Genomic DNA, 26,746 nt, shown 5'->3' on the forward strand with positions numbered 1-26,746 from the left:
TCCTGCTCCTGATTTATTCAATTGACAAATATGGAACTGACACTTTTGGAGAATTCTTTTTTTTCAGGGACACCAAGGAGCTGCTGCTGGGATTCTTGCAAACTCTGGAGACATGGATGCCTTTAAGAGGCAACAGGCTATGGTGCAAGCAGGTAGGGCAAGGATCGTAGACCTCTGTCTCACCTATGTTGCTTTGTTTCCTCCCCGTTTGCTTTGTTTTCTGTTTGTTTTCTTTTCTCCCTCTAATTGCTTCTGCTTTTAGATATTTGGCATCCTCTACTAGCGCTCTGTGTTGAAGTCTTAAACCGAGGAAGGAGAGGTGACCTGTAAGGTCCGCGGAAGGTTATTCCTCTGTGCCGAGTGCTTTTTTTTGCGTTATGAGGGTATTGTGTGTTTTAAATCCCAGATCAGGCTAAGAGGTCCCGGATTGACGTTGGTCGCCATGGGCTGATTTTCCAGCATCCTGGTGTAGCTCCTTTAGGATCACCTGGCGTTCCACTCCAGCAGCTTATGCCAACTGCGCAAGGTAGGAGTGCTACTACCAGGCCGTTCTGTGTTCTGTTCGATGCTGCTGGACCCATGCCTTTCCTTAAACTTAAGGAGTCTTTTTTAAAACGTGAACCACAACATTCATCTTTGACAAACAAACTCCGAGCAGCATCGACAAACCGATCTTCATCCATCTGCTGGATTTCTCAGCAGTCCAAAGGAGGTTCAGGTTTAGCTGGACCAGCTCCAACTCTCTTTGTCAGGATAAATGGGGAAGAAGACAATCCATGACTGAAGAAGAGTAGCCACTCTTTGGGAAGATGCCATGTCTTATTATTTCCTTTTTTGTTTCAACAATCGATCACCTGTCGTTATTCATCTCTTCTTTTCTGAAGTTTGTTCCTGTTCGTCGTCATTATTTGGACCGACTTTCCTGTGCTGATGGATTTTTCAGCTAATTTGGAGGTGGATCAAAGAAAGTGGGCGCCCTGTGGGAATGAAAGCACTTTCCAATGGGCTCTGCTTGTTTTCCCATTTTTCCGAATCCACGTTTCACGTTTCCTTTTTGATTTCCCATCGTCATTCCCTCACAAGTCCTTCCCTCTTCGATTGTCCGCCCTTGCGCCATCAAAAGGACTTTCAGCATCATCAGCCATCTATCTTCAAGAGTGTCTGTTTTTACCATGGTCACATTTGGTTGATTTTCGTCCATGTTATTTCATGACATTTTGTTCTGACTTGGCTTCTTTCCCTCAGTCTAAGTAGGAGGGGAGACATTTGGAGGAGTTGTGTTCACGGCGCAGATTTTTGCGATTGTGTGGGTGTGTCAGGGCCAGGTGTTGATGACGTCTAGGCAAGGTGGTGTGGCGTGCAGGGAGGTAAGGCAGGTGCTGCTTTAGTGTGCACAGCTCCGCTTAGGCCTGCTGTCTGCAAGACCCCATGTGTGTCCTTTTGCTCACCTGTGTGCTTTGTCGCTATGTGAGACATCCAGATGCCTTGGTTATTGCCAGAATGACATCGCTTCATGCATGCCAAACATATGGTGTTTTTGTGAGTGTCTGCTCTGTAGTTTTATTTCCCCTTTCTTCTCCCTGTCTCTTGATTTTTCTAAGTTTTTGTTCTGTTCATTTATAACATTTCTTATTTCTCTCCGAGACCTTCTTCTCAAATTGCATGTATAATTTTTGATGTTTTAAACCACATTCTCTCAACATTTGAAATGCAATATTTTGGTTTTGCATTAATCAAAGTAGTATTTTATTTGAGAGACATGTAGATTTTCATATTGATTTCATTTCTTCTGTAATCATTCTGCTGTATGAGTTTCATAAGTTTCCGCTCTGATCATAAAGAAGTAGTACACTACTGTTGAATATGATGGATACAGTTCCTCTGGTTCATTAAGGGAAGGCTGAGGAGCTTTAATAGCTCAAGTTCAAGTAGTCTTCGAAATTTAAATTACATTTTAATATCCAAATATTAGATATAAAAAAAAAGTATTTTCAACGGGGTCTCTCAAATGAATATTAAGGGAAAGCTACCAAACAATAAATGCTATTTTAAAACTTTTTTTCCACAAAAAGCACAAGAATTTTTTAAGCACTAAACTTGCGAAGACAATCTCAAACAACTTTGTTTAACTGTTTTTCTCTGTGTTGCTTTCTATACTACCCCTTTGTCCTATACTATGGTTACTGTGTATACAGGCGGGATGCCGCCTACTCCTCAAGCGGTCCAGATTGCAGGACAGAAGCAGAACCAGCAGCAGTACGACCCGTCGAAGGGACCCCCAGTCCAGAATGCTGCCAGCCTGCACACCCCTCCTCCACAGCTGCCCAGCCGGTTGCCTCAGGGCGCGCTCCCCATGGCCGGCCTTCCCATGGCTCTCACGCAGCAGGCTCAGTTAGTGGACAGCGCAACCCAGCCTGGGGCTCAGCTTCAAGCGCAGGTGAAAGTGCAGGCAGGGGGCGCTGTCCTCGCCACAGTAAACCCTCACACACAGCTACAGGCTCAACTGCAGATGCAGCCGGGTCTTCACCTTCAGTTGCAGCCACAGCAGCAGCAGTCCCAGGCCATTCTACAGCCAGGACAAGCGGTCAGTCTGAGTCAAGCTTTACAGATGCACTTTTCGTGTGTGTGTTTTGTCTAAATCTTGACATTGCTATACTTTTGTCTCTTTTTCACAGACTGTGGCACTTGCACGCCCTGGTGCGGAGCCAAACCAGCCAGTTCAGAGGATTTTGACCAACTCGATATCAATAGCGTCAGTGTCTAATGCAGCTGCTCCCAACTCTGTTCCAACCCCACACACTGCAAGTCCTCTCCGTCCACTTGGCTCTAACCTCAATCCCGGAACCCAGTCTAAGTTGACTGGAACTAATGGCATCTCTGCCATCAAGATAGGTGGCTTTGGTCAAAATACAAACATGCAGTCCTCACAGGAGAGTTCTCAAGATAAGCAAGTGGAACAAGCCAAACTGGTGAGTTCCTGAGACACGTTGATTGAATCCAGATTGCTTGGTTTGATGTGTATAGTTATATTGGTTTATAGGTTTTTTTTGCATATGCTTATTGAGTGGGGTTTTCATTTAGTGATTGAATACATGATTTCCTTAAAAACCAAATTTTGTGGGAGGAAAATCATGTTTTCGATAATAACCTCTGCTTCATTCTCCCAGGAGACTCAAGTGCATCAGCGCATCTCTGAGCTGAGGAAAGAAGGTCAGTGGTCAGCCAGTCGACTACCCAAGCTTGTGGAGGCCTCACGGCCCAAATCCCACTGGGACTACCTACTGGAAGAGATGCAATGGATGGCAGCTGACTTTGCACAGGAGAGGCGGTGGAAGGAGGCTTCTGCCAAGAAGGTATGACGGATACGTGATGAGTTACTGGAGGGAGGACATGTTTTTAAAGTGCGCTTCAGCTCAACAAAAAGATTTACTACTAAAACTGGTGTCTTGTTGAAAACTTGACGTTCTTCACTGCCATTGCTGCAGCTTGTTCGCACATGTGCCCGTTATCATCAAGAGAAGAAGCAAAGTGAAGCGAGAGCAAAGAAAGAAAACGAAATTCACCTTCGTCACATTGCCAGCACAATTGCCAGAGAGGTTGAATTCTTCTGGTTGAACATTGAGCAGGTTTGTCTGTTTAATTATTTACTAATACATGGAAACTTTTATTGCCGGTCTAAAAGTTTTTACCTGGTGAATGTTTTCCTTTTTCTTTTTGTTCAGGTCGTGGAAATCAAGCTCCAGTTTGAAATTTATGAGAAGAGGCTCAAAGCGCTTAGCTTACAACAAGCCTCGGCCAAAGGTACATCTGACTATTAGAACTATTATAAATAAGATGGAACATATTTGCTAAAAATGTTTACTATTCATTATTTTTCTTTTGTGGTTCTCTGAGATATAATCTTCACCCATTTCTTCTGGTTATGATTGCTGACATGCCTCAGCTTTTCTATATAATTTTGGATTGTATTTTTTAATTGACCCTTTCCACTGAGTTTGTCTTTTTGCATTTCAGCATCAGGTCAGTCATCAGGGGATAAAGCTGATAAAGAGGTAGGTGTAGCAGTAACATATTAACGGATGTAAACACACATACATCAAACTAAATGATATTTACACCCTATGCGTTTTTTGTTTTTGTTTTTTAGGAGGGGTCATCTTCAGCTAAAAAAAGAAAAGTGAATTTTTGCTTGGCTGAAGGACATGGTATGTGACATAAACAATGGAACAGGGTAAAGGACAAACTAGAACTGTGCATATTTGATTAAAGGCTGTCTCTACTGCTAGGTACTGATGAGGAGAGCACCATAGAGGAACAGGAAGTCATGGAAGGGGAAACGGACCACAAAGCAGAGCTGGTTGACCTCGCTAAAGATGGTACTTAATCTCTTTTTTGAAGCATGGAAATTATTTTAATTAAACTGGATGAATAGTTTTTTTGATATTTTGTTTGACATTACTAGTTTAGTTGAGTTAAGTTTTGGTGTCCGTAGCCTAAGTTGAAAATATTTGGTACATAACTAGATTGATTGATTGAGAAGTCGCTGAAACAAGGCCCAACAATAGAGCTTGCACTTTTATTGAGGATCAGTAAAACCTGCTGCCTGTGTTCCAGATGTTGTGAGAGTTGGTTCTCTTCATGTCTGCTCTTTAGATTATGTTCATATAGTATAGCTGTCCATCACACTTAGGGGTTTCAAATGTAAAAGACGACAATAATTGAACCACAAACGAACCAACCGGATTCTTCACATTATTTAAAGTAACTTAATGGGGAAGGAACTGGAGATCTGTCAGCTTTTGAAAATGAAAGTCTTTTAAATATGTGAATTAAAGTATTTGTAGCATTTCATTAAAGGTTTATTTATTTTTTTAATTCTTACAGCTGAGATGCCTCTAGATGCTCTGATCAAACAGTACGCCGGTGCCTACGCTGACAGCTTTGAGTGGCCGAGTCCTCACAGTGGCGATAATGTAATGGAAGAGACTGACGGTAGTTGATCACTCGAAAATCTGATTTTTTTTTAAAAGAGTTTATGATTGTATGATATTTGATAATCTTTTCTTCTTTTTTTTTCCAGAAATGGAGTGTCCTGCAGGCAATTCCCCCGAGCCAGTGTTGATAGACTCCCTGCTTAGTGTGGACCAGTACCGTGCTGACAAAGCTGCTTCCTCTGACTCCAGTGGGAAGTCTGGCAGAGACATAGCTGAAGTAGCCGCTGCCACTGAACAAATCCTGCCTAAGGGCAGCTTCAGAACCACTTCATCAGTAAGGAACACACATAATTACTACATTTAGAAAGAGAAAATGTAAAAAAAATTATTGAACTGACTTTTTTCTTTAAACCAGACACGCAACCCAGCTCCTGCCCTCTTACATGGGTCACTGCGAGAGTATCAGCAAATTGGTGTGGACTGGCTGGTAAACCTTCACAAGAAGCACCTCAATGGCATCTTAGCTGATGAGACGGGCCTTGGCAAGACTGTACAGACTGTGGCTTACATGGCTCAGTTAGCTGGGCAGGAGGGTATGTCTCAGTTCAACAGAACTCATTATTATAATTTTTTGTAAAGATTAAAAATCACTGCTTAAAGTTACTCTACCAGAATCCACATGGGAACATTTTTTAATATTTAAGACCAATTCCAGTTTGTTTGTAAACATATCGATCTTGATGTGAATGATTTAGGCAACTACGGGTTGGAAATTTGTGGCAATGAGTGGTAGTGGTTTTGTTTTTGTGTATTGGTTTATTATATGTGCAGAGGGGAAAGCTTTTATGGGTAGTATATTCTAAAGATTCTTTCCGTTAGGGTAACTTTAAACACTTGTTTATGTCGACAGGTATTTGGGGACCCCATCTTATCATAGTGAGGACATGCAGGCTGCTCAATTGGGAGGTCGAGTTCAAGCGCTGGTGTCCAGGCCTGAAGATCCTCCTTTACCTTGGCAACAGGAAGGAACGCAGATCCAAGAGAATGGTAATTTATATTTTAACATGGTTATGAAATCAGCCAATGTCAAAGGCTTTCTGTATTTTAATGACACATCATTGATTTACAGTGGTGGGGGGAAGCAAACAGCTTCCATGTTTGTGTGACGTCCTACAAGCTGCTCATGAAAGACCAGAATCATTTTCTGAAGAGAAGGTGGAGGCATCTGGTCCTGGACGAGGTGCAACTAATCAAAAGCATGACGGAAAAACACTGGGAAACAATCTTTTCTCTCCGAAGGTGAGTTTTCTGATGGATGCACGAGCCACTTTTTCTTCAGCTTGGCTTGTACCACTTCTAATATGATCTCGATCATAGGTTTGCTATAAAGCCTGCCTTCATGAGGATGAAAATGTTCTGAGTTTGTTGAGATAGTCTGAGGATTTCTTTTATATAGACTGTTGTAGTGTTGGGTTAGGCTACAATAGAGTATGAGGGTTTATTGTTTTAGAGAGACGTCCAATATATTTAGATTTCTTGAGAAGGGGCGGCAGTATTGTTTGGGACACAAATATACATAACCATCTTAGAGTAGTTTTAGGAGATTTGTTTTGATTGCATTATTTATATGTGAGAGAATCTTTGACAGTATCTTTTATTATGTCACTTTATTTCTGTTTGTAAAGGTTGAAATATCTGTCTACTTCTTTCAGTGAGCAGAGGATTCTCCTCATCAACACTCCTCTCCAGAATACTCTCAAGGAGTTGTGGACCATGATCCACTTCCTTTTGCCAGGAATCACCAGGCCCTACTCCGACTTTCCTGTGAAGGCGGGAACAGACCAGAACCAGGACTACTGCCACAAACTGGTTATCCGCCTACATAGGGTGGGTTATTGGTCCTGAATATTCCTATCGTCACACATGCTTCGCCTCACATATAAACATTGAATGTACATTTCATGTAACCCCTCATTGTGATCTTTATTGTAGATGATCCAACCCTTCATACTGAGGCGCTCCAAAAGGGATGTAGAGAAACAGCTGCCTAAGAAGTATGAGCACATACTGAAGTGTCGCCTCTCCAGCAGACAAAAGAGCCTTTATGAAGATATTCTCACTCAGCCAGGGTGAGATATTACATCCTCATGGATTATTGTACTTTTTACATCAGGAATCAGCCTGTGTCCACATAAAAAACATTGAGATAGTTTGGACTATGTATGGAGACTTTTTGAGAAAAAACGTAATGGACTCTACTTGAGACCAGTTTCAATATGTTTACTGTCTATGTTGTATATATTTAGCCTAATTAATCAATGATGATGTTGTTTATTTATTGTCCCGATGTGCCCCCACCCAGAGCTCAGGAAGCACTGAAGACGGGCCATTTCGTCAGCGTGCTGCAGGTCTTGATGCAGCTGCAGCGAGTGTGTAACCACCCCGAGCTGGTGGTGCCCCGAGAAACAAGCAGTTCTTATTACTCTCCCTCTTTACAATACAACGCACCATCGCTGGTGCTGGAGGCTCTTCAGAATGACTCGAGCAAGGTATTTATTCAATTCTCGCCAAGTTTTTTTCTGCGTTACATAAATGTATATATACAGTATTACATGCTTCCTTTCAATGCATCTTATGTTTAAATGTGTTTTCTGTTATTATATTTCATCCATGCTGATAAATGATCAACACTGATCAAGTTTTGTCTTGACATTCACTTATCATCCTAGATGGCAAACTTGTCCATATTTGACCTCATCAATAATGAGAACAGACTGACCCGGTACCAGACGGAGGAGGCATTACCCAAACTAAAGGTCACTCAGCAACTCATTGAGGAGATACACTCTGGTCCAGATCCACCACCAAGACCAAAGCCGTGTCCTATAAAACCCATGAGGTGAGCATTACATCTCTAAACACTAGTAAGTCTAAATATAGCCCAAGTGAAAACGCTCACAAGTTTTCAAATTGCTCTGCAAAGTATCCTTATATGTTGATATTTCTGTTTTGGAATTTGCACAATATGATCACTTTTTAAAATTTCTGTCCAGGTTGTTTCAGCCAGTGCAGTATGGCACAAAGCCGGAAGGTCGTCTTGCTGCATTTGCGAATGCAGCAGGACAGAGACCCCCAACGAGCTCGCCGACAACAAGCACACCCTCTGCCACCGCCACCCAGGCAGGCCAGACCAGGGGCAAGTCCCCTGTCACCACTGCCACAACCACACCCACTTCTCATGGTAAGACTCTTTCAGGGGCACTTCCAGATAGCAAACTGGTTTAAACATTAAAAATCTCTAGGAACAAACTTCATGCTCAAATAATCATTTTGTTGGTGCTTTTACCTGATATGCTCATACTAATTTTAAACCTGTGATGTGTATGTGTGTGTGTGCGCGCATCATCCATTGTTAAGCTGCACAACTCAGACTATTTTGTGAAAATCTATTTATTTTGATCCACTGTCAAGCTTTGAAGATGTGAACTGTAGCTGCGTGCACCATAAGTGATCGGAGTGAACGCCAGTTCTACTGAAAACACACCATGTAAACACATCTATCTGAATGGCCAAATCACATTGAAATTCAGATCACAAACAGCCAACATGACAGTGTAAAGTATTATGGTATCCACTGACTAAATAAGATTATATCATTGATGCATATGAGCCTGCACATCAATCTGATCACTTCATTCTGTTTTTATGTAAATGGGACACGCTGATCCCTTGAGCTGAATTAATTCAAGGATCTGACAAAGTAACTAAATAAACGTAGCTACTGTCTTCAATGTCAGGATTACATTATGGTTTTCAGAAGTACGAACAGTGTACATAATTATGTTGCCTACAGCTTTGTGAAAATGTGTTTTTGAACATGCATGCAGCAGTGGTGGCTTGGAGACCTGGTTTGGCCCTGCTGGCAGTGCAGTCATTAAACAATCTGAGTTAATTTTCAATGCAACGCAGAGCGTCTCGTCTTCCTGTGACCTGACTTATTCTCTGTAGTGATCAGGTCTGTAACTATTCCGTGATTTAACAGGGAAACGTCATTTTTGATATAATTGAATATAATGAAAGGACATGCATGTTATGATTAGATGGAAACCAAACCCACAACCTGCAGTATGACTTACTCTCAAGACGGTACAAGATTATTGTTGTATTTTTTTGCAGAGCTTATTCTGCTACCAACATTTCTGATATACTATTATAAATATTTTTGCAAAAAATCAGGATGTAAAGAACCATTTTAGTCTAACTTCTGTCCAGTCCTTAATATTTTGTCTGATTCTTGATTGTTTTAACCATGTTTAATCTAACTGGGACTTCTGCAAAATCCCTATTACCACTTGGTATGTTGTTCTACCACAGCTAAATGATTATATGGGGAAAATGTTTGAATTGTTTGACTAAATACTGGGTCCCCCCCCCCTAACATGGGAGTTCCATATCGTATTGCCTTGTGCTTTGCAGCTGCTGGAACAGCTACTCAGAGATCCCAGGCTGCCCCACCTGTCAGCAGCAACAGCAACAACACTGTAGCCCCCTCTGGGAACATTGGCGTTGGTCAGCATGTGTTGGGGGCTGCCCCGGTGGCTTTGGGTCAGACCTTAGCTGGCACAGTGGTGGGCTCTATGGCTCCCATCAACCAGCCTGGATTAACACAGGTCCCGAGGCCTGCTATAGCCCCCAGCCATGCCATCCAACCCAGCTTATTGTCCCAGAGGCTGGTTCTTACATCCCAGGCCCAGGCACGGTTGCCTAGTAAGTGGCCTGCCATCCCCTCCGTCTCGGCATTTCCCCTCCAACCTTTGGCACAACAGTCCAGGCTGCTCTGCACTGAGGCATTTACTCGAGGCACTGCTGATATGTATTCAGTCTTTATTTGTCCAGAAAAATTATTTTTTTGCATCCCAACAGATGTAGCACTGCTTGTGCATCAGTAGATTTCATATGCAACTCAACAATACTTTGACTACTCACAGTTGAAATAGTAAACCTGCAGCCATATCAGCAGCATCTCCCATAACCTCAGCCTTCCCCATTTTCTTTCTTGAAACCTGCATGTACACTGTGAATGTCCCACTTGTGTTACACCTCACGTCACTATACTGTTGGACCTAATTTTTATTTTCACCCGGCTTTTAATCATTATTTTCCCCCAATTTACTAATTGTCTTTTGTCTCTTGCATTAGCCCAGCTGCAGGAAGAAATCCCAAAGCTTTGGTTGTTTATTTGTGTGTTTGTTTTTCTTTGCTGATGTTATGATTTTATTCTGACATTGAGCAAATTGCGTAGCATGCGGAACTGTTCCCACAGGTTCTCCGACCTTTCAGCCTCAAATGTGGACAGAGAGACCTTTTTAGTTTACATGCAGTATTTTACTGTCTACATTTTTCTTTCTTGTCTCGATGTTTTTAGCTGTTCAAAGAACTGCAGCGCCGAGGATTGAGGGACTCTGAACGTGATTGGGTCTCACCAAATTTATTTGGAAGAGAATCCAACTTAATAGATGTCACAAAAGTTTCAGATGATTTGTACACATTTTGTCTGTCAATGGTGCGTCACTGAAATCAAATGAATCAATTTTATCTCAGGCCACTGCCTAACAAAACATGAGTGCAATATTGTGGACATGAAGACTTCTAAACCTACCTCATCAACACCATTGTACAACAAAGCGTTACTATCACACATTTTGTTTTGGAATCAATGTTTTAAAATCCAAGAATGGAGAGGTCTATTAGAAGCATCACAAATATCCATTAAAAACAGGACTGTACTTGTTGTTTCAGTAGCTGTGCCTCACGAAATCAAGCAATTCAGTGCGTTTGTTTTTTTTGTTAAATCTTTTGTTTTAGGGTCTCTGTCTCACCCGAGGACTGTCTTTGTAGTAATGTCTTCCTCCTTTCAAGGTTTTTACTTAGGATCTGCTATGATTCTGTTGTGGACAGGAGCTGTGCTTGTTCCACCAATTAATCCACCCCGGTTCTGCATGGCTAGTCTTTTTTCCACCCTTTAACTAACTATCACTAAAAGAAATACTTCTGGCGTGTTCAATTTTGTGTTTGATCATGTCTTTCGTCTTACTTTTGTGTTGAAGGTGGAGATGTAGTGAAGATTGCTCAGCTGGCCAACATAGCGGGCAATCAGAATCGCATCGCGCAGCCGGAGACTCCCGTCACGCTGCAGTTTCAGGGCAACAAGTTCACACTGTCGCCCAGTCAGCTCCGCCAGCTCACCACCGGACAGCCCTTGCAGCTCCAAGGTACACTCGGTAATGTACATCCCATTGTCCCACTTTTTCATTCTTTCCTTTATGTCCAATTCACACTTTTTATGTAATTCACTTTTTTTTATATATATAGCGTCACAAAACATGTAAATCTTAGTTTTGTATGTGTCATTGTTTTGTGTCACATGCCCCTCCTCTAATCCTGTATGTTTATCATCAGCTTTTCATTATAGGAAAAGAAAGTTCGATAAGGACTTTGTATATAGTTACTTTTCTTTTTTCTTTTTTTTTTTATTCTACATTAACATTTTGAACATGTGTCTGGCTCCTCCTAATTAACTGCCCAATATATATATACCATGGATTTAGGCAACATCCTGCAGATTGTGTCAGCTCCAGGGCAGCAGATCATTAGGCCACAGGGATCCATGGTGATGCAAACAATTCCTCAAGCTGTTCCTGCGTCCAGTGCATCAGCTACACCGGGCACACCTCATCCTCCCCTGTCCACCGCTCAGCAAGGTGACCGATTGTCAGCAAAGACACTGCATCACTAATACCGTCTTCTTACTTTCATAACATCAACTGGAAAACTTGTGTCACGATAATGTTGAAGGTTAACACATTGTTGTGTATTATAAGGTATGTTGTTAACACAAGCTCTTCTCCTTTTCTCTATGATGTTCTTGTGCTAGTGTTAAAAATAGATCAGTCACTATGTTTACCTGTGCGGCTTGGACTATTGGAATTGTCGCTGTATACATACACAGGAATATATTTGTTGAAAACGTGTTTTCTCTGCGATATATGGTGATGTGCACTCTATTAACTTGTCAGTATTGGTCCATTTAAAGTTGACCTACAACATCACGGAAGCAGTTTGTTTCTGTGACGGTTCAAAGACAAACTCCACTAGTTTTCAAAATGTTTACAGTCAGCTGGCTTCTTCTGCTGGAGTCCTGTTACCCCTTTGACATGCTGTTTGATTTCCTGTGCAGTACTGGATGTGGAGCGCTAACATGTACATGGAAGACCCCATCCTCTTGGGGTCTGATCGCTCAGTGTTCACGCAGGAGTTGATGGGATTTTAGTCCCTGAGCTTGTTAGTCAGCAGAGTGAAAAAATATTTCAATGTGCTTTTTAAAGTCCAGTTTTAGATGGACGAATGCATTCGTATTCTTCTTAGATATCATGTAAATGTTGTTTTTGACACTGCGTCTTTTTTTTATTTTTTTTTTATTTTTGAAGCTTTGGGTGGCACTACAAATGCAACATCAGCTTCCTCCAAACTCGCACCTCTAAGTGGCCCTCAGGTCAGTCCATCACTCTGTTGTGAAGTCGCTTTTATTCTGTCCAGCTTCACTCAAAAATCAACTGAAACAATTCACAGAGCATAATTTTAGTTTTTAATTATCTGCGCCGGCTGTCAATGTGGCCTTCAGGAGTCCTCTGAAGAAAAGAGCCAACAGCTGAAGGAGCGCTTGAGACGCCTGTTTGAAGCGAATGAGCGACGCTGCAGTCGGAGAGTGCTGTACGGGTCAGACCTGCTGCAGGTGTGCACTTTGAACTCTGAGCCCGGTCACACGGCTCTGACTGCTGGAGGCTGGAGGTGGGTTGGTAGAGAGAGCTGCGTCCGGGCTCAGAGGACATGCATAGCTACCACATCAACACTACAGTCCTCTCTGCTCTCTGTGGAGAATCAACAAGAAGCTGCCAACAGCCTTATCAAGAGGTACATCTTCACCTCCCTCTTTGCTCTAAACAATTGTTCAAAATGTATTTCTTCCTTTATGTTGTAAATCAACAACTATTGCTGCTTCATATGTTTTCATATTTGGTTTTGTTTCAGGCTGGTATGCGTGGTGCCTCCAGCTGTAGCTCCGCCTCCTCACCTGTATGCAGCCAATCCTCCAGTTCCCTACAGACTGGAAGAGAAATCCTTTCATCGCCGGCTTCTGGAGGTGTCTGCGCCTCACCGAGCGGACATCCATCGCTTAACATCCACACATCTCATCTGCTATCCTGACTTGCAGATAATGCAAATGGACTCAGGTTAGGCTTGTACTTTTTTATAAAACCGCAGCAGGCGGGGAGAGTAAACGTGTAACGTTTCCAACATCATATTCAAGTCAAACTGTTTTGTTTTGATCTGACTCGTTCAACCTGGGTAGGAAGCAGGGCTTGTTAGAGCCCGCTATGTAACCAACCGAAATGTACCAACCACCCAGAATTGTTATAAAATATAATGGAATAAAACCTGAAATGTAATAACTGGTCGATAATGTAACAAGATGATGAGCTTTTTAAATTTACATTGAGACAGGCGAAAATATGTTTCCCTTAATAGTGAAACAATTTTATTACTTCATAAAGTGAGTTATTGATTTATTGTTTGGACCTGAACTTCTTTCATTTAAATACCACTGAAAGAATGAGTTCTAAAAGTTTGGACTGTTTGTTCATACGTTTATCTATATACAGTTTATGGTATTTTTGTACGATTGCTGTTGCCCAAGTCATTTATAGTCTTCTGTTCTCTCTAATCTGTAATCTATTTCTCCAATCATCAGTACAAAATAATGTACAAGCATTAAACACATTAAGATCACATTTAAATTCTTGTTAATAATTTTACATTAATGACCAATTATTACATTTTTGGCTTGATTAAATTTTTTTAATTATATTTCAGGCTCAGCACTTTCTTACATTATCGGCCAGTTATTAAATTATATTTCATAACATTTTAGGTCATTGTTACACATCCGTCACTAACAGAACTACTTAGTTCTTATAGCATTTTATATTTTTTACACAGGAGTTTACTTTGCACCGTATTATTCCGAATAATCATATTTTAAAGAAGCAATTCAGACATAATCTTTAAGTGCAGTCCTGTTCCCTTTTTTTATTTTTTTTTATTTTACAGTGATTCATCAATCAAAACATTGATTTATCAGTTAATTTTTCTGAGAGTCTCAATATTAATTGAACACACATTGTTTTGCTTACAGACAACATGCCCTCGTTATTTCATAAGTGCACTAACCATATGTTTTTCTTCTTCTTCAAAGGTAAACTGGAAGCTCTTGCCATTCTGCTGCAGAAGCTCCGGTCGGAGAATCGTCGTGTGCTCATCTTCACTCAGATGTTAAAGATGCTCAACATCTTAGAGGCCTTCCTCGACTACCGGAAACTCGCTTATGTGCGCATTGATGAAAGCCTCAGCCTCGATGAAAGACAGGTACATTGAAAAACAAGAGAGACTTTGCACCACCCACAATTTTAACCACACTTAGTCATGCAGGGTCTTGAGGGGGTAAGCCGCTTTCGGGGTTCTGCCGCTTGTCAGCGGTAGAACGCCCGGGCCCCGCTACCCCCCAATTTTAAACCGCACCATAGACACACACATCGCATCCACCTTTTCAAAACACAAAAACACACCCTTACATACATCCAACACACATATAGGGCAGGGGAAGGGCGGGAGACGTGGCTCCCCCCAGCACCTCCCGCTGGGGTCCCGCCCCGGCCCGGGGTGAGTGCGGCTGGAGTACGGGGGGCGCGCTCCCTCGGGCGCGGCGCTTGTGGGGGGGCTGGGGTGCGGTGCTCCTTCTCCACTTGCTGTTGGATTGGTGGAGGTTGGGATACCGCGGTGGCCGGGAGGGGGCCCGGCCGGCGGCCTGAGGGTGCGAGAGTCATCACTCCCCCCCCGTTCCGTGTGTGTGTGTGTGTGTGTGTGTGTGTGTGTGTGTGTGTGTGTGTGTGTGTGTGTGTGTGTGTGTGTGTGTGTGTGTGTGTGTGTGTGTGTGTGTGTGTGTGTGTGGGGGGGTGTGGGGGTGTGCGGGGTGGGTCATGGGTTGGGTTTCCCAATCAAGACCCGGGGGGAGGGGTTATGGGGCGGGTGGATTATGAGGCTCCTGGGGGTGTAGAGTTGACTGTTCTCCGACCGGGGCCTGCGCCGGGCTTCGCTTTCCTGGGTCTGGGGGCGGGGCTGGTCCGGGGCGCGGCGGCTGGGGCCGTCTCTGCCTTACCGGGTTGGGGGGGGCGGTGGGTGGGCCTGTTCCCGGGGGTGCGGTGGGACTCGCCACCGGGGTTGGGGGGGCTCTCGGCCCGCTCGGCCCGGGGGCCCTGCTCCGGCCTTTTCTCGGCTTGGCGGCTTGGGTCGGGGCCTGGGGCCCTGTGCCCTTTGTCCTTCTCTTGTGGGCCCCTCTTGCCTGGGGGGGATTCCTCTCTGCATTCTCCGTCGGGTGCTTTTTGGGCGGGGGCGGGGCTCTCTGGGGTGGTTCGCTGGGGTCTCCCCGGGCCTGGGGGGCTTCTGTCTGCCGGGGTGGCGGTGTCCGGGCGCGGTGGCCTCGGACCCCGGGGTGTCACCACGGGTCCCCCCACAACAGTTCCGGCCACACCCAGTGGACAAGCCACACACACTCACATACACGCACACACACACACACACACTTTCACTCCTCACGAAAGGTGCTTCTGAAGTTGCTTGTTGTCTGTCATCATTTGCTCAAACTTTAAAAATCATGTTCCTCTTTTGTTGTTGCCTCTTTGTTATTTCATGTTCCTGCTTCACGTTACTGTCTAGATAGAGCTGCTCAGGCTGGTTAAATCTAGGAAATCATCTTACTGTCTAGATAGAGCTGCTCAGGCTGGTTCAATCTAATAACAGTTGGAAAGTATTTGGATGAGTGTGATTATTGCAAATAATATATGTAGCACAACAAGGACATTGTATGTTATCCCCTTCCCCCCACCCCCCTCCCCCCTCCCCCCTCGACTTTCTTCTCTCTCTTCTCTTCTCTCTCTCTTTGTGCGTTCCCCCCCGGTCGTGTACGGCAGCCATGCCAGCTTCTGACGGAGAAGGCAACAGGAGGAGACTCCAGGTCTCTCCCTGTTGCAAGACCAAAAACTGTTCTGACTCCGAAGGCTCTCAATCACATCATATTGTTGGCCCAAGCTGCCGAACAGGACAAGGGAAAGAAAAAAAAGAAAAAAAAAAAAGAAAGAAAAAAAAAAAAAAAAAAAAAAAAAAAAAAGAAAAACAAGAGAGACTATTGTGTGAAATGAACAAAATCATTTTATTGACCACAGACAAGTGACGATTGGTCTCTGCAGTGGTTTCTCATTTGAACCACCTCCTAAGGTTGGAGTTAAGGGCACGCTCACTTGAAGATATTATTCAATACCGTAAATTCCATTGCATATCTTTTCTACTGAAAAATAAAAGAAGTACCCCAAAATACAACTAATATACCTGCGGCCAGAAAAAAAGTTACTTTTTTTTTGTTGAACTTTGACATTGACATGATAACACTGCGTTCTCTCGTCTGCTCAAAGAATGTTTTTAAATTAATTTCAGACTTGTGATATTTTAACATGTGTGCAATACTCCACATATACCCACATACATATATACTTATCCAGGAAATGGCATGAAGCTCATCATTGCTCAATTATTAATAGTTAATGAATGATAGTGGCATGAAGAGCAATTAAAAAGGTCTAATTAGCCTCAATTGTTTCTACATTTGCACATCGTGTGTTTTTAAGCTGTCTTCTAATGGCAGAGCTCCGATAAGAGACTCCAGAGAGGAACTCATGTTCCATGGATTGTTATTAAATCTGTTGCATAAAAATGCTTTTTCATATTTAATGTTGGTCATTCCGTCTTCTGCCAGCAGTAAAATTTAAAACCATAAATAACAGATAGTTCTTATCATTATCAATCCTGGATGGTGACTTTCGTCTTGTATCTTTTCACAACTTTTTCTCTACTACTACCACATTCAAAATCAAGTTATTGCTCTGTTTTATTATCTGTAATACAGCAGTTCACAGCAACTCATTTAAGGTTATACTTCCTAGGCATTTAGCTGTAAACCTCAGGGAAACTAACTTTTTTGCACCTCCGTATCCATCATCACCCCCTTGGGTTTAATTAGAGTACCCCACCCCCTCACCCACTGTCCTTTTTTCTACAGATGTGAATTTTGATCACAGCCTGTTAAAGATGAAAATGCGTTTTTTGGTTGGAAAACAACTTAACTTGTCATTAACTGTCAAATTGAAATCTCAGTGGCCCGTCTTGATTTTGCTGAATGGATTGGTTGTGATAACGACCTCTTTCTGGGTCAGACCTCATCTGTAAAAATGTCGATTGAATTACACTGCTAATTGTTACCAGTAGTCACTTAAGAATAAGGTTTTATAATTATTTAAATGCAACACACAGGTCAGACATGAGTCAAAAAATTGTGTGTAATGTATTATCTGTTCTGTGACTCTTTGTTCTGCAGGAGAATATGAAGAAGTTTAACAGGAACAGACAGGTGTTCTGCAGCATCCTGACAAATCGCTGCTGCTCCACTGTTGGAACGGTGTTTGACGCAGACACCATCATCTTCTACGACACAGACCTCAACCCCAGCATGGACGCCCGCACTCAGGAGTGGTGTGACAAAATAGGACGCTCCAAGGACATACATATATACAGGTGAGCTTATAAATATAATGAATCAGTCATTCTAAATAAGTACTGGATACGGACTCAACCCAGGGAAGAGATAAATGGTTTGGGGCCGACATGATACAAATGTTTGTGTGCTGCACAGGCTGGAGAGTGGAAACTCCATTGAAGAGAAACTACTGAAGAACGGCACAAAGGACCTGATTAGAGAGGTGGCGGCCCAGGGCACTGACTACACCTTAGCTTTCCTCACACAGGTAAGATGAATTAAATCTTCTCAGAGGAATTGAAAACGCTCTTAGTGGAATATAATTCCTTTCACAGTAGTTTGATCCAGCTCAGGACCTAAAGTAACATGTTGTTGTGTTTCTAGCGAACAATCCAGGATCTGTTTGAGGTGGAGGCGGGCTCGGGGGAGAAGGTGGAGGAGTTTGTGGTTCTTCATCAAGAGCCCTCAGTTTCAGAAGCCATATCGCCCAGAGTAGCCAGGCCGTACATCCAAGCTCTCCACAGCATAAACCTGGACACGACGGCAGAGGAAGATGAACAGCAGAACCGGGACCATGAGGAGAAGCAGCAGCTGGCAGGCAAGGAGTCCACAGAGGCTGATCAGGACTCAAACAGCCAAGACAAAGACGAGCCTGTTCAGATCGAGGAGCTGAATGCAGTCATGGAGCAGGTAGATTTAACTTTTGTAAACTAAACACAGCTGAACACACAAAGTACAAGGAATATAGGAGCATAAAATAGCTATATATTTGTTTTGTTTACTTTTGTTTTACTTCTCCTACAAACAGCTCACACCTATCGAAAGATATGCCCTCCATTATCTGGAGTACCTGCATGTCAGTGACGATGAAACTGCTCTGAAGGTAAAATTGTAACCTCTCTCTGCAGAATTCAGCTGTATTTTCTCCCGCATGAATGAGGCAGTTGGTGAAATGCACTCGTCTATGTTGACATTTTGTACAATTTGAGTGAATGATGCAAACTCTTTGTTTACATCCCTCAGGAGCGATTGGAGTGTTCTAAGAGAGGCTGGGAGCGGCAGCAGCTGCAGAAGCTGAAGGAGGAGGAGGAAGGGAGGCAGATAATTGAGGGAGATGAAGATCTCTTCACCTACACCAGAGAGGATGCCTACAACATGGTGGGTGGCAGTGGTGATCTCTGCTCATCAAACGAGGCGGTGTTTGGATTGTGCAGAATAGTTGTTGACATTAACCTTGTCTCTGCACTTCAACAGGAGTACGTATTTGATGCAGAGGATGGTCATACAGAAATAATGCCGGTAAGACTCCACATGGAATGTATTTAAAGAAACAAATGGAATTTTTATTATATTTTTTGAGGTGTGTTTAGGACCCCGTAATTCTCAGTAATTAGGGTTTTAAGCTACGTCACATATTCAAGTTATACACTATGAATATTATAGATGACAAGCTTTATTGTATTTATTACTATCAAGATCGCTATACAATATCTGCTGTTGTCTGACTATATTTTGATGTTTCACTATAGCTTTGGACCCCACCCACACCACCGCAGGATGACAACGATATTTACATAGATTCTGTAATGATGCTGATGTATGACACCACACCCATGCCAGAGTCCAAGCTGCCTCCTATCTACATCCGCAAAGAGCATAAGAGACTAAAGATGGATCCCTCAGGTAAGGAACTTGCTGCTGAAGGCCTTCACGGGTTTAATTGCACATTTATATTTGGTTAAGTATCTCAGGTGCATCTATGTACATTTAGTTTGTAGAGTTTTGAAACTTCAGGGGAAAATATTCAAGATATGTAGAGTAGATCCATCCAAATGTTGCTGAAAGTTTGGTTTTGTTGGCACTTAATTGTTTTAATTGTCTAGCAGCTGCCAGAAAGAAGAAGAAAGGTCACGGGGAGACGGTCATTCCTCCTCGATCCCTTTTCGAGAAGGCCAGCATGCTCAAAGTTCGCCGGGATGTCAAAGACCAAAAGAAGAACTTCTCCCTCAAGCAGCAGGCACCCTTCGCCAAGCCCCTCCCCTCGCTGGCTAAACCTGCGATGGAGACGAGCCAGGACAACCCCGAGTGGCTCATCAGTGAGGACTGGGCCCTGCTTCAGGTACACTTTCTCTGATGAGCCTTCTTTCTGAACAAATAATAAATGCACGTCACATACTAAAGCAAACATTGTTTCGTGCCTGTCAGGCTGTAAAGCAGCTCCTGGAGTTACCTCTGAACCTGACAATCGTGTCTCCTGCGCACACACCCAACTGGGATCTGGTGAGCGATGTGGTGAACTCGTGCAGCCGCATCTACCGCTCACCCAAGCAGTGTCGCAACCGCTACGAGAACGTCATCATTCCCAGAGAAGAGGGGAAGGTAATGATTACTCTCAATCAACTTTATTTTGTAAAACAAAAGAAAGAAATAAAGCAACAATGAACTGATTATTCTTGTTGAATATTTTTTTAGTTGGTTTATGAGGCAAACCCCAAGAAGAAAACCAAGAGCATATACAAGGTACAGTTTTCTGCCTGGTCTTTGGTTTTTGTCAAAGCTTTTGTGATTTCAATTAGCTTTATTTATTTTTTGTTGGTTTCTTGTTCAGTCCAAGAACAGCCGACCTCTGAGGACCTGCCAGATCTACACACAGGATGACAATGCCACTCACATTCAGCTCTACAACAGCCGTTTCGAACTCATGAAGATTATCGCCAGCAAGAGGAGCCCACCAATCAAACCGCTGTAAGCACTAACTTTGTCTGACGATGCTGAAAGCTGGACCGGATCAATTTTTATTGGTTTCAGTGTATATTTTATACTTGTTGCAGGCTCGGCATGAACCCATTCCAGAAGAATCCAAAACATGCTTCAGTCTTGGCAGAAAGGTTTGTTTTTTTTTAGACGGTAGCTATGTAATCCCTCAGTCAATATTGAAGGAATTGTAACATGTTTTTCTTTTCTTCAGTGGGATCAGTTATGACAAGCCCTTGCCTCCAATCCAGGTGGCATCTCAACGTGCTGAAAGGATTGCTAAAGAAAAAAAGGTGCTAGTCGGCAGTGAGCTTTGTGGATGTGTCAATGTGTGACTGTTTTATTAACTTGTCAGCATCAAAACTTCAACGCTTTTTTATTGCTATTACACTCAAATCTGGCCGGTGCTGGTAGCTTCCTGAGATTTGTCCTCCCTTCGAGAGAAAGGATGCTTTTCCCCAGAAAGTGAAATCCCACCTCAAGTGTTTTGAAATAAAGAAACTGATTTCTTCAAAAATGAAAACAACACACATCATCAACCCCCCGTGGTTCAAGTTTTCTATTTATCCTTCATCTTCACTGCTTTATTTTTAACGCAGGGTTGCAGGGTGCTGGAGCAAATCCCAGCTACATCCTGGACAGGCCAACAGCCCATCACAGCACAAACACAGAAAAGCAATCCCACACACATTCACACCTACAGGCAATTTATCAGTGGCCAATTCTCCTCAAACGCAGGTTTTTAGACTGAGAGGAAACCAGAGTACCCACAGAAAACCCATGCATGCACAGGGAGGACTAGTAGACTAGTTTAAGTCTTATTTCATTGCGCTGCCTGTTTGTAGGCCCTTGCGGAGCAGCAGAAGGCTCAGCAGTTGGCCCAGCAGCAGGCTGGAGCCCCCCAGACCCAGGCTGCACCCGGCCAGGCCCAGGCGGCTGCTGCCGGACAGGCTCAGGTCCCTCAGACTGCCACCGTAGCTGGAGCTGCTGTGCCGAATGCAGCTGTGCTGGTGAGTTGAAACGAACATCACCAGTATGTTTCTCCATAGAAAGAGTTCATTTTGGATCTCGGTTTGTCCAACTGGAAGCTTTAAACACATGCTTTGTGTTTTCTTCAGGCCGGAGCTATTAAAAACGCCGCTGTGGGCACAACCATCCAGGCTGGTACGCTGACATACATATGGTTCACATTACTTTGCAGTTGGCGTTCCAGTAGTTAATATAGTTCTCTTTCTTTCCTCCAGCCACCGTTGCGGGGAATGTGATTGTGAACACAGTAGCTGGAGTCCCTCCAAGTCCCTTCCAGGCCAACAAGCGCCTGGCATCTCCAGTCATATCGGGCACTCTCTCTGTGAGTCATGTTCACTGCTGCTCTGGCTCCACTTAACCACCTACTGACTAACAGGAATTAATTTGCTCTGACGCAAACAAGCCTTCAGATTGGCACGAAGCGCCAAACTCTGTAGGCAGAATAATCATCACAAATGGTGCAACCTCAGCTCATTGTGTTTCTGCTTTTTTGTCGATGCAGCCTGCTGGTGCAGCCGGAGCCCAAGTGGTCCATGCACAACAGAGGGCCGTCACAGCCGCCGCCGCACCCGCCGAAGTGGTCGCCATTGCTACAGGTCAGGCTGTGAGAGCCGTTACCCCGGTGACGGCGTCGGCGGTAGTCTCTACCACTCTGAGCCAAGTGCAGTCTCAAACCCGCCCGCTGGTCACTCAGGTCACACCAGGTAACCAACTGAACACAATCTGTTATGTCCTACATGTCCCATCATCAGTGCGTTTCAGATGTGACTTCTCTCTTTCCAGCCGCAGGTATGCAGTTGCCACAGGGAAAGCCTCTCACCCCGGCCCACCTTCAGATGCTTCGGCAGCATCAGCAGCTGCAACAACAGCAAGGAACTTCTCCTCAAATCAAAACTGTAGGCAAACAACCCCAGGTACACCACACACACTGTTACCCAATCAGATTGAGACATCTTCGTCACAGCTCGTCTTCAGCAGCAGCAGATTTCTGTGATTACAGTATTTCAGATTTGCCCATTAAGTCAATATAAATAGCTTTGATTAAGTGGGCGTATTGTGCATTGTGTGAGTATTTTTGAACCATCACATCATAATGCTTCATCTATTTCTGGCAAAAGTCACATCACAGTAACAATGGTGAGTCAGTTTATTGTTTGGGCATCATTGTGAAGAGACACGAACACAGAGCACTGTTGGCTTTTAAGTAACTCGAGAATCCAGCAGTAAAGGAGATTTAGCTCTTGTAGATGACAAGAGTCTGGAAGTTCTCCTTCAGATGTCTTAAAGAAATGTGAGGCTTCCAAAATCTAAATTTCTTTGAGGGGAAAAAAAGACTCATAGTTAAATGATGTCAAATCCTCTTTTCCTTTTGGAACAATGAACTAGTCACACTCGCATTGCCAGATGATGGTTTCTAAAGACCTTTTGGTTTATATCAACATCATGTGCTCAATTCCCTGACTCGGCCCCGTCGGTTCACAGGAGTTGCTGAAGATGCACAAGCATAAGCTGCAGCTGCAACAACAGCAGCAGCAAGTAGCTGCAGCGGTGGCAGCAGGGGCCCAGCAGGCTGCAGGCGCCCAGCAGGCCGCTCAGGTGCAGCCTGCACAGGCGGCTCAGGCCAACCCTCAGCTGGCAGCAGTGGCGGCACCCAGACCGGGAGCTGTGCTGACCGGAACCACTGTGGCCAACCTGCAGGTCACCAGACTGGTAAGACTGTGAAAACACTGACTTGATGACGCATAGATACAAAAGTAGAAACCCTTGGAATCAATCTGTCAAATGAGCATTATTGTTTTTTTCGCCCCCTTCACAGGCTCGGATGCCCACTCAGGGCCAGATTCAGGCCCAGGCAGGACAGACGGCCCAGGTTACCCTCACCAAGCCTCCAGTTGTTTCTGTGCCAGCCGTGGTCTCGTCAGCTGGAGTCACGACTCTGCCGGTTACCGTGGCAGGCATCAGTGTGGCTATCGGGCAGGCGCAGAAAGCAGGTGTGTTTAGCAGTTTAAATCACGTTGACCTCAATGTGCCCTCTGCAACCGATTCCATTCACCGAGAGATTCACCATATTTGTTGTTGACAGAGATCATTTATTGTGTCCTCATCATGTTATTGTTTGTCCTCTCTTGTCAGGCGGCCCCGTGCTGAGCGCACCGTTCCCCCAGATGCAGGTCCAGCAGCTGATCCAGATGAAGAAGCAGCAGGCGGCGGCCGCAGCGCAGCAGAAAGCAGGGCAGCCGCAGCAAGGGCAGGCCACCGTGCAGCAGAAGGTAAACTTACCCCAGTCATCATACTTCACTAGTATTCCCTGAATATTTGTCCTCTTTTTTCTGAAAAAAAACCCCAACTTATATTGGTAATCAATGCAGTCGAATTCTCTGCTATGATTTGCCAAAAACCACGTTGTGTGAATTGGAAGACTCAGTACTCAATGTTTTCTTTGGTCATAATAGAACCCTGATGAAGAGTACTGATGTATACCGTCTAAGTAGTCAAGCATGCCTGAATACATCTATACTATCATATACTGCCGAAACAAAGGTGGTTTAAGTGTTTGTGTTTTTACCCCAGAACCGTCATTTGTTTGCGGTGTTGATGCTGAATGAAGTAATAAGTTCTCTTCTGGGAGTTTCTGTGCTGCTATGGTGGCTTTAGTGGAGCATGCACCGCAGGTTCAGCAGAGCAGCAGCTCCAAATACAGGAACTCTTATTTTGAGTTGTGGTGTATTTCATCCAAATAAATCTTAATGAAGACCAGAAAGGAAAATAGAAAACATAGTGTAAGTCAGAACAAACATTATCACTTATTAAATTCACCGTATTTCTTCCTGTAGAAGAAAAGAAGTATGTTAAGTTTGTTTCCTGTTTCGTCTTTTCAGATCGGCACCCAGGTGACGGTGCAGGCGGCTCAGCCGGCTCAGCAGCAGCAGAAGGTGACCTACGCCGCCACCACGCAGCTCCAGCCGGGGATAAAGACCCAGTTCTTCACCACGTCCCTCCCCCAGGCGCAGAAAACGGCCGGAGCCCAACAGATCCAGGTACCTGGGCGGCGGCGGCCGTCCTGCAGGCGCTGCATCTGTAGAGAAAGTGTTGGTCGGTGTGCTGATGTCAGGTGTTCTTCTGCTTGTTTCAGGTGGCTAAACTCCCACAAATAGTGCAGCAGCAACCAACTGTGGCCAATATTCAACAAATAGTCTCTTCTCCTCAGCAGGTAGAGATTCTAGGCTCACGGGACCGTCTGTGGTCGATCACTGCAGCGTGTGGTTAATGTCTCCAGCTGTGCCGAGCTTGAACGGTTTTCAAAAGCTCCACATCCCCACACACAGGCCGTCTTTGCTTTCAACTACAAACTAAACGAGCCGTGACGCTCCAGACGATGCTGCCTTTGTCAGATCTTCGTTCTTTTCCTTTTACGTTTTATTAGATTTCCACCGCTATTGATTTATTTCTGGGGTTTTTTGTTTGTTTGTTTTTTTTAACAATAATGCAGTAACACATTTACTGCCCTAAAGGAAAATGTCTCACAAGGAACAAATTTAAAAAGAGATAAAACAACGTGGACACATTGGTTCCTATTATCAGTTCCCATTGAACTGGAGTGGGCGTGAGTTTTCTCAAAACATTGTTTTTGACAAACTGTTATAAAAGCTAAACTGTTTCTATCTGGTGTAACTAAGACAAAGTTGTTGCCATGGGGATCATGTGATCTGGCCTCATGATTTCACACACTTTTTTTTGCCCCAGAGGCCCTTGCTGGTGCAACCAGGGCAGTTGGGGGTTTATGGGACTTTGCTCAGGGACACTGAGCTACTGAGGATTCAAACCAGCAAACATGCAGTTACTTAGCATGTTTCTCTAACACCTCCACACAGCCTCTGTATCCACGCTACGTGCACCTCCATCATCCTTACAGTCTACGCGTTGGGCAGTTGGTAGAGTGGAACATGGTTGGCGTGTGAGCCCCGAAACTCTTTAGCACGTAGCTCGGCTCAGACTAAAATCCTCCTGACCTGCTGCTCCAAACGTCTCTGGTGATTAAGTTGCTGCTGTTGTACAAACTTGTTTTTGCTCCTCGATGAAAGCGAAGCTTCGATCTGGGACGATCTTGTGACGTGTCGCTGTTGTTGTCGTCTCTCTGGCAGATCCAGACTCAGACCGTCACCCTCACCCAGGCGGCCTCGTCGGCGCCCACCCAGGTGCAGATGATCCCCGCGGGGACGGCGACGGCTCAGGTGGTCCAGCAGAAGATCCTCCAGCAGCAGGTGGTGACCGCCGCCGCCTCGCCGCAGATCCAGACCCCTCCCCCGCACAGCCCGGCCCAGCAGTCCGCCGCCGCGGAGGCCCCGGCGCAGCAGCCCGCTCAGCCCCAGCAGACCACCAAGGCTCAGGCTCGCCAGGGCGGCGTCCGGGCCAAAACGCCCGCCAAGCCCAGCGGGGGGAACAGTTAAGAGGAAGCCGAGCCGAGGTCGTTAGTTTGGATCGACCGAGCTTCGCTTCGCTTCGCTCCCGACATTTCAAACGTTAACGTCAGTATAAATCCGGGGTTCACACCTGAACTCTTGTTGCAGATCAAACGGGATCCTTCTGTTCACGAGCACGGCGGGATCCTAACGTCTCGCTTTTCATTCGTCTCACCAGATATTGAAAGTTTCCTCTGACGGAAGTTTTCAAACTTTCCCCACAATCGCGTCCTGACCCGTCACACGGCGACCTCCCAGCTGACCCACGTCAGGCTGAAGGTTACGGATAATAAGCTCTCCATTAGAATAAGTGTATTCATAAATAGTCCCTTTTTACGTTTGATTCTCTCGTCGTCTGTAGATACTGAATGGAGACTAATGCACGTTCCTTTAGTCCTTTTGTTTATTTCAGCAAATACACTGTAAACATGTACTTTAGTATTTTGTTTTCTCATGAACTCTTTTTTTATTGATGTTCAAGGAAAAAAAAAACCCTGTAAATATCAACAAAAAACATTTGTACTTGTAAAGTAGTTGTGTTTTCATTGGATTTTTCAGCCTAATTGTAATAAAAGTGTTTTGTTTTTATACACAAATTCATCTTTTTGTTTCATTAAATTGTTTCAAGTACTTTCAAATCTTGTGAATTCTTAAATTGTGCTCCTGGTTTCAGTCTGGTATTTAGTTTACGCTGGAATAAGAAGGCGGAATGCGGCTTGTGGGGATTTCTTGTCTTCAATTTGTTACGCCGAAGTCAAAAAGGACATTTTCCACACAAATCTCCCGACTGAGCTCCATCAAAACAAACTTAAAATGTCAAAAATATTCCAGCTTGTAGTAATAAAAAAAGTAGCTTTTTGAAGGACAAT

General features: G+C 44.2%; 1 protein-coding gene across 4 annotated transcripts in view; it reads left to right on the top strand.

The window, feature by feature from the left end:
- Positions 1-26,512, top strand: part of ep400 (E1A binding protein p400) — a 29,703-nt gene extending 3,191 nt beyond the window's left edge. Inside the window, exons 4-54 of one of the 4 annotated variants that reach the window (XM_080468165.1) lie at positions 68-152; positions 407-526; positions 2,196-2,584; positions 2,676-2,969; positions 3,168-3,353; positions 3,486-3,626; positions 3,723-3,801; positions 4,015-4,052; positions 4,148-4,205; positions 4,287-4,376; positions 4,885-4,992; positions 5,081-5,268; positions 5,350-5,527; positions 5,845-5,981; positions 6,064-6,233; positions 6,647-6,821; positions 6,927-7,063; positions 7,297-7,483; positions 7,664-7,833; positions 7,988-8,175; positions 9,411-9,701; positions 11,042-11,206; positions 11,543-11,695; positions 12,422-12,486; positions 12,616-12,905; positions 13,023-13,225; positions 14,248-14,417; positions 17,476-17,672; positions 17,791-17,902; positions 18,019-18,324; positions 18,443-18,517; positions 18,658-18,792; positions 18,889-18,933; positions 19,164-19,317; positions 19,521-19,753; positions 19,840-20,013; positions 20,107-20,154; positions 20,243-20,379; positions 20,466-20,522; positions 20,603-20,681; positions 21,234-21,398; positions 21,507-21,552; positions 21,633-21,739; positions 21,920-22,121; positions 22,201-22,331; positions 22,900-23,127; positions 23,234-23,408; positions 23,551-23,687; positions 24,297-24,455; positions 24,551-24,628; positions 25,560-26,512. In XM_080468165.1, the coding sequence (XP_080324291.1) occupies positions 68-152; positions 407-526; positions 2,196-2,584; positions 2,676-2,969; positions 3,168-3,353; positions 3,486-3,626; positions 3,723-3,801; positions 4,015-4,052; positions 4,148-4,205; positions 4,287-4,376; positions 4,885-4,992; positions 5,081-5,268; positions 5,350-5,527; positions 5,845-5,981; positions 6,064-6,233; positions 6,647-6,821; positions 6,927-7,063; positions 7,297-7,483; positions 7,664-7,833; positions 7,988-8,175; positions 9,411-9,701; positions 11,042-11,206; positions 11,543-11,695; positions 12,422-12,486; positions 12,616-12,905; positions 13,023-13,225; positions 14,248-14,417; positions 17,476-17,672; positions 17,791-17,902; positions 18,019-18,324; positions 18,443-18,517; positions 18,658-18,792; positions 18,889-18,933; positions 19,164-19,317; positions 19,521-19,753; positions 19,840-20,013; positions 20,107-20,154; positions 20,243-20,379; positions 20,466-20,522; positions 20,603-20,681; positions 21,234-21,398; positions 21,507-21,552; positions 21,633-21,739; positions 21,920-22,121; positions 22,201-22,331; positions 22,900-23,127; positions 23,234-23,408; positions 23,551-23,687; positions 24,297-24,455; positions 24,551-24,628; positions 25,560-25,865 (7,941 nt within the window). In that variant the 3' untranslated portion in view covers positions 25,866-26,512. Of the gene's footprint in view, positions 1-67; positions 153-406; positions 527-2,195; positions 2,585-2,675; positions 2,970-3,167; positions 3,354-3,485; positions 3,627-3,722; positions 3,802-4,014; positions 4,053-4,147; positions 4,206-4,286; positions 4,377-4,884; positions 4,993-5,080; positions 5,269-5,349; positions 5,528-5,844; positions 5,982-6,063; positions 6,234-6,646; positions 6,822-6,926; positions 7,064-7,296; positions 7,484-7,663; positions 7,834-7,987; positions 8,176-9,410; positions 9,702-11,041; positions 11,216-11,542; positions 11,696-12,421; positions 12,487-12,615; positions 12,906-13,022; positions 13,226-14,247; positions 14,418-17,475; positions 17,673-17,790; positions 17,903-18,018; positions 18,325-18,442; positions 18,518-18,657; positions 18,793-18,888; positions 18,934-19,163; positions 19,318-19,520; positions 19,754-19,839; positions 20,014-20,106; positions 20,155-20,242; positions 20,380-20,465; positions 20,523-20,602; positions 20,682-21,233; positions 21,399-21,506; positions 21,553-21,632; positions 21,740-21,919; positions 22,122-22,200; positions 22,332-22,899; positions 23,128-23,233; positions 23,409-23,550; positions 23,688-24,296; positions 24,456-24,550; positions 24,629-25,559 lie in introns of all 4 variants that reach the window. The other 3 variants (XM_080468166.1, XM_080468168.1, XM_080468167.1) reach the window with 3 other exon arrangements.
- Positions 26,513-26,746: the final 234 nt, after the last annotated feature.

This window comes from Lipophrys pholis (assembly GCF_963383615.2).
Source record: "Lipophrys pholis genome assembly, chromosome: 7".
NCBI lineage: Eukaryota > Metazoa > Chordata > Actinopteri > Blenniiformes > Blenniidae > Lipophrys > Lipophrys pholis.